The sequence below is a fragment of the Ctenocephalides felis genome, unplaced genomic scaffold, assembly GCF_003426905.1.
Source record: "Ctenocephalides felis isolate EL2017-DRISC unplaced genomic scaffold, ASM342690v1 CF-g0.4_SCAFFOLD_00797, whole genome shotgun sequence".
Taxonomy (NCBI): Eukaryota; Metazoa; Arthropoda; class Insecta; order Siphonaptera; family Pulicidae; genus Ctenocephalides; species Ctenocephalides felis.
This window is the reverse complement of record NW_020536951.1, coordinates 1-7,072: the sequence shown is the minus strand read 5'-3', so window position 1 is coordinate 7,072 and position 7,072 is coordinate 1. Positions and strand designations below refer to the sequence as shown.

The 7,072-nt window shown below is 29.1% G+C and overlaps 2 protein-coding genes across 2 annotated transcripts; one reads left to right on the top strand and one right to left on the bottom strand.

Annotated features, from left to right (window-relative positions):
* The first annotated feature begins 1,463 nt into the window (after nucleotides 1-1,463).
* LOC113369645 lies at nucleotides 1,464-3,795 on the top strand. The gene is made up of 4 exons (XM_026610263.1): nucleotides 1,464-1,560; nucleotides 1,622-1,761; nucleotides 3,332-3,391; nucleotides 3,596-3,795. The coding sequence occupies exons 1-4, from the start codon at nucleotides 1,544-1,546 to the stop codon at nucleotides 3,793-3,795; spliced, it is 417 nt and encodes a 138-aa protein (XP_026466048.1). The 5' UTR covers nucleotides 1,464-1,543.
* Nucleotides 3,796-4,676: 881 nt separating this feature from the next.
* On the bottom strand, nucleotides 4,677-5,907 carry LOC113369633 (ankyrin repeat domain-containing protein 39-like). Its single transcript, XM_026610261.1, has 3 exons — nucleotides 5,835-5,907; nucleotides 5,380-5,586; nucleotides 4,677-4,909 (listed from the first exon to the last, which is right to left on the bottom strand). The coding sequence occupies exons 1-3, from the start codon at nucleotides 5,905-5,907 to the stop codon at nucleotides 4,689-4,691; spliced, it is 501 nt and encodes a 166-aa protein (XP_026466046.1). The 3' UTR covers nucleotides 4,677-4,688.
* Between the last annotated feature and the right edge of the window lie 1,165 nt (nucleotides 5,908-7,072).

Below are 7,072 nucleotides of genomic sequence, written 5' to 3'. Positions count from 1 at the left end.
AAACCGATGTGGAAAAACGAAAGCTGTTTTATAAAGATCAGTTAGTAATCGTGCTGATTAGTTTTGGCCGTTTGATTAGTCGGCCGGGCTTTATCCTGCAAAAGTGAATTTTATTTAGTAAAATTTAGTAAATCATTTTACTAAGTTAATAAACATTTACTGTAAATGTTTATTAACTTCCCGTAGGGTAGACATAGTAATAGGCTGTAAATCAAAAATGTAAATTTTTGCATATCTTCACGTTTTGAAAGTTTCTGAACATTTTGGCATACCTCATAAAATAATGGATGTATGTGTGTGTGTGTCTGTTTTGTATGTCCGCATTTTTTCGTCCACATTTTCGGGCGCAAACCGATTTGAATGGTTTAAAAAACATTCGATCCCTATTGATAGGGAGATGTGCTGATTAGTTTTAGCAAAGGCAGGTCCAGTCATTACGGAGTTACGGAGCAAAGAGTGCAGAGAATACAAATCGAGTTTTTGAGAGAACGGAGTATCGGTTTTGAATGATCTAAAAAACATTCAATTTGCAATGATTGGGAAAGAGGTGATTAGTTTTTGGCAAAGACAGGTCCCGCTATTTTGAAGGTACAGTGCAATAGTGGCAGTTTTTGGGTGAACTTTCTGCTGAAACTGAAACTGAAATTTGAATGATCTAAAAAACCTTCTGCTTGTATTGACAAAACTATTGCTTTTGAGGATAAAAAATTATTACATCTTTTTTTTATTTTCCATAAAATATTTTTGTAATATATTTATGATTTACATTTGATTTGCTCAGATATAGCAAAAATAATGAAAGTTACAGTATTCGTAATAGTATATTTGAAAACTCGAATATTTCATTACGGTACGGAAATTTCCAGCAATTTGCCTTAAGGCATGCCATACACCACTAGTTTAATATTTTCATTGAACGTTTATGTAATGTACACTTATTAAGACAGTCAATATTAGAATATGAATATATCATATCTAATATTGTTTAGGAAGACGGTTACAGATTACATTGTTTGTTTCAAAGATATCAATTCGAAATTCCGTTGTTTTGTTATTAGTGCAAAGGAAAACCGAAAAGAAGAGTATATAATATTTGCAACAAGCATTTGAAAATTTCTTCATGAGAATTTTAATAGTTGCTAAATGCCATATTAATATTGATTACACGTAGTTGATATTCGTTTTTATAAAAGTAAATAACATATTGTTAGTAGCCAAAATTAGTTGGTAAAAGTTAGTTGATTTTGAATCACAACGTTTTTGTTTTCAACATTGGCTACATTCTTTAAGGTTATGTTCTGGTTCATAGTTCATACAATATGTTGTCCAATGCATAAATGTCATTTGTGTAATATGAGTGTCGGTTATAACCTGTTTGGTTTTAATTGATTTATTAAACCATATTTTAGTTATTCCAAGTTTTTAATTATATGACTAGTTTTAAATTATTTGTGCGTTTATATATTATATTTAGCTATGAAAAACTTGTTTGCAGTTTATTTTTAATAGAAGAATTACGTGAATATTTACATCAAGTGCAAATATGCTTCGAAATCTAAGGTAATTCCAAACAGTGATATTGTTATCTCTGTTTTTTACCGATATATTTAATTTTGTTTAGGAATCGTTTACGTGATACACAAGATTTGGAGTTAATGTTAAAACAAAGAAAGGATGTAGAAGAAAAACGAAAATCTGTTTGGAAACGAATGATGTTGAGGAACCTAGTCAGAGCTCCTAATTATTCTTACTACCATTGTGGTAAAGTTCATTTTGTTAATTTTGACATTACCTTTTTATTCCGTTTTAATACTCAGCTTTACTTCGTTTTAGTATGACCTTTTTCCCCGTGTACATCAAATTGAAAATGTGAAACCAAACTTACACTTCTGATCTAAATTATATATCATTGATGTAGTTGTAGATATATGTATTTTGTATAACATGTTATAAATATGATTTTCTGAATTAGATGATTAATATAATATAAACTAGTTGGTTTGGTATTTAGCCTTGAGGCAAGTTACATGAACTTCCCGATATGTGTAAATAATTGCCTTAACCGATAAAAATAAATTAATCTATGAGTGATTATAAGTATTCGAATGGATTTATACACATCATTGCAAACAAACGAACAAACACTTTACGTATTTATCTTCTAAGTATTTTCTAAAAGCAAATTTTCAAAATCAATAATTATAATTGAACCAGTTTCCGTAGGACTTTAATGGTTCACTATGTTCAAGACCAAGTACACTATCGTTATACCAACTAAATCGTCTAATTTTAATTTTAACAAGCGTCAAAAAAACTACTCATTTTCTCAAACTTTGATGAATTTAAAATTAAACTACTTGTCGTAAGGCCGTAATAATTCAGTAAGATCTATAAGACCATGACATATATCGCCAAAAAAAGTTCCATAAAAACCGGCCTAAATTTTTTTTTTAATAGTTGTTATTTTCACCTAAAACTAATCAGTATCATTCCCAACTAATATCTTTCGGTATTATAGGTTCGGTAGTATGAGCTTAAATGTGGACGAAAGGTTTAACACTTTTTCCAAATTACAAAGAAACGGCTTGGCCGATCGTCGCACGAAACTGAGGAACGATAATCCTCATCGAGATACATCAAATGCTTTTTAAATATCTGTTCAGGCGTTTTTAAGCAAACGTCGATGAAAGTTCTAATTTTGACAAATGCCAAAAAGACCATACTAATTTTTGCAAACTTTGACGAATTTTTAAAGCTAAACCAGTTGTCGTAGGGCCGTAATATTTTAGTATGATCTAGAAGACTATGGTATCTACCGTCAAAAAAATAATCATAAAAATCGTCGAAATGTTTTTTTTAAAAACTTTATTACAAGAAAACGGCCCGGCCGATCTCTACCAAAAACTAATCAGCACGATGATCAGCAGTTTTTGAGAGAAAACGTCGATTTACGGCAAAAAATCTGTTCACACACACACACACACACACACATACTTTTTCCAAATTTGGTCTCATTCGATTCAGAATGGCTTGAAACGTCGAGAAAACATAAAATTAGCAATTCGGATTTTTTTTATGAAAACATAAACTCTCCTTCGGGAAGTTAAAATATATTTTCAAGTGATATTTACATAATAATTTTATACTGCATGGAATCTACATTACTTATTGAAACATGTATAATTCACTTACATGCCTAAATTTAAGAATTGTTCAAATTTATTTATGTCTAAGGTTGTCATTTCTTCTATATTTGTTTTAGCATATAATGCATGAACTTTCTGCAGACTGGCATTTATAAATACTTATTTAAAGAAATGAATTATTTTAGATCCCAATTTGGTTGATCTGGATTATGCTGAAAACAAGGCGTTAGGAAATCTGAAACCAGGTATATAATTGAGGTTGTAACCAGTTATATAATTATTAGAGTTATTGATGTTAAAGCTATTAATATCTTAACTTTGTTTGTTTATTGAGTATGTCCGCATGTCAACAATTAGTAATTTTCGAAGTTCTAATTGATATATAAATAACAGTTTGAATAAATGCTGTGTGGTAAAAATTTAAAACACCTTTTTCAAAAATTATTCAGATGCCAGAAAGAAATGTTATAAAAGAACAAAATTGGTTGGTTATAGTAGCTGTGTTAGAAAAATAATATTCAGCAAGAAGAGAAAGAGAATAGCATACAATGGAGAAAAAAACTATGGAAACTATTCTCATTGCTTATCAACAAAACTCACTTCTCAAATAAAAGTTCAATACTTAGAAGTACCGAATGGAAAAGAATGATAAAGAGAACAACTATTCGAATAAGCCTATAAAAGACAAAGCCATTTATCTACGATCAATGATAAACCTGAAAATATAATGCACCTCAATACCTCTTTTGATTGTATTACAATTAGTGATAGTGATGATGACACGGTTTCTGTTAGTTCTTGTGTGACAACACAGATTCGACTAGATAGTTCTATGGATACACCAAATATAACTAAAACTCAAAAAGGTCTAGGTAAGAATGAATCTGAGATGATTACAGGTAATTCTAAAACTTATTTTGCTACAATGCTAAACACCACATGTGATAATAGTGATGAATTTCAATTGTCAAATTTACGTTTTATAAGAGATATACATGAAACACATGGTTTTTCCAAAGATATTCCTCATGCAATTGTAACTATAAAGTATCATAGTAACAAAGACAACTTTATGCACATGTGACCTGTAATAACACAGAATTTCAAATGTGTTTAAGTAGTTTCTGTAAAACAATTTTTAAATCAACTATTGAACTTCTTGGAGACAAAATTCTCGAAGAGTTTAGAAAGTTCAAAGCAAGTGAATGATCTTGGGTCCTAATTAAATTGACTTGCTTCAGGTAAATACTTATTTTGTATAATTAAATTTAATAAACAAAACATATCGTTAAATGTTTATTTTTATGAAATTAGCATACAAGTCTATAATTACATTACATTGGTCAAACTTTGAAATTGTAAATAGTAACACCCACATTGTTACATGAAATGTTGATACTAAAAACTAGATCTATAATAAAAATAGGATATCTGTTGAACAAGTTATTAAAAATATCAAATAGATGTATAAGACAATAATTGTGTTGAATAATTTTGTACTTTTTATACATAGATTTAACTTAATTTTCTCGTTTTCTTTTTTCAAGAAGGTAAAATTATTCCTTTATTAAGAGCAATCTCTGTTAGTGATAAATTTTTCCCATTTTTCATGTTTTGGAGGTCTGGTCTTTTATGCAACAAAATTGTAGCAATAGAAATTTGGCCACTCAGCACAGCTCTATGAATAGAATTGTTACCATCATTGTCCATAATTGAAAGATCTGCTCCATGGTCAATTAACATTTTAACTACGTCTTCATGCCCTTTGAATGTAATGTTATTAAATTCATTAATTTTGCTTATGAAAAATTTAATATTCACATGAAAACTTTTTATAATGGAAAGCTCTTTATAATGGAATCCATTAGACAAAAATTAATTAGTTAAAACCATATACAATATATGCTTTTGTAACATTTATACATGAAATAGATATGAAAGAATGTGAAGCTCATCTTTAAAAAATCCATTATTAAATGAAGTAAGTATAATAGTGATATTTATTTCAATTTAACATTTGCATGTACCAGACTACCGCAATAACTTCAAATATCTCAAATATGTTCAGTTATTTAATATTCGATCAGTAGCCTCTCAAAATATTAATTTTTAAAATCTAAGACTACAATGACCTTTTCTATTTAAATATTTGTGTCTAACATATTCCAATAATAGTATTAAAAATTGATTACAAGAATTTTTTCAAAGCATAATATTAATTATTTATTTTTACCGGCTGTAACAGCCCTCATTAAAGGTGTCACTCCTCCAGCTTTTGTTTTAGCATCTACATCAGCACCATTACTTAAAAGAATTTGGCAGACAAGTAAATGACCACTCCGAGCTGCGTAATGCAGTGCTGTATAACCTGACTTATCTATTATGTTTGGCGAGGTATGTCTTAACAGCACTTTTACTCGATCCAAATCATTATACAATGCTAAAAAATAAATTTCTTAACATTTTTAACTACAAATGTTTCAATATTATAAATTAAAATTAAATAAGGCAACATAAATTAAATGGTTTCAAATTTTGCGTTTTATCTAAATAATATAATCCACATAGTTAAACATTTAAAATATGTGAAAACTGTATATGCTGGAATAATTCATTCACCCTAAAATTTCAAAAACTTTGAGGTCAAAATGGGCCACGTATAATTATATTTATATAAAGTTGACTCACCAGCATTCCATATACCACGTTCAAAATCCATTTCATCCAATGATTGTGCGGCGGTTGTTGCTTGTAGCAACATCCATTTTCATGATTATGCGACTTTATTAGTACTGGCTTTAGAATACTTCTGGATTAATTAATACATAATATATATATATATAAAGGTTAGATATTTTTATTTAAATTATTAGTTTTAATTCTTTACAGAATATGCAAAACACACTGTGCAGAATCACAAGCTAGAGTTCTCTTTGCAATGTCCAAACGACTTCAGCTTCACCAGTAGTAGAAACAACACGATACCCTAATTCAGCTAAAGCATTAATCACTGCAATACAATGTCCTTTAATTATAGATCCATTTACTACTTCCATTGATGAACAAAGAAATCGATCGCAGATTGCCTGATGTTCATCTTTGGACAATCCAAATATATTACAATCGCTAGCATGCAAGGAGCCTTTCACGGCTATGTAATAAAAAGTGTCATCTGAAGGAACAACTGGTAATGATATTACTGGTGCAGGTTGAGTCAGACTTGGCTCCATTCTTAAGAGTTCCCAAACTCAAAGATTTCTTACTTATATGCAATGACTTATCGCTACTCGTGCTTTGATTCTCCACATTTAGTTGGGTCAGGTTCAGAAAATTCTTTTGTCATAGTCCACGTACTCATTATAATCTGCTTTATAGCGTAGATGAACTGGCAACAACTTTATAACCCAAAACCTATTAAAAATCAGGAATTAATTTAAATTGAGCCAGTAAATTATTATATTATAATATGTACTTTTCACATAGAGAATTGCAGGTAAAATTTAGGTGCAACATCAAGATATTGAAATAAATTATTTTTAGAATAATTGTATTAAATTTCGTTAAAGAGGGGGTTTGAACAAATGAAAAGTAACAGTGAATTGATAAATTATTCTTATAACAAACAAATATTAATACAACAACACAAAACATAGTGTTTTATCCATATAGCTACTGAATTAATTTAATTTATATGTATTATATCAATTTTCAGGATTTCAGTTGAGGTTCTCTTCGCAAGGCATATTACATAAAAATTTAAAACAATGGCGAAATATATTTGAAAATGTTAAGTATAGGTTTTTGAAAAATACTTAAAAGTATGCAGCTAACACATGTGCATATTCATATTATGTGCTTGTGTATTAGGCTATTTGTTTAACTAAACCACACATTCAAGGCGAGAATAATAGATGATTAGTGTTAAA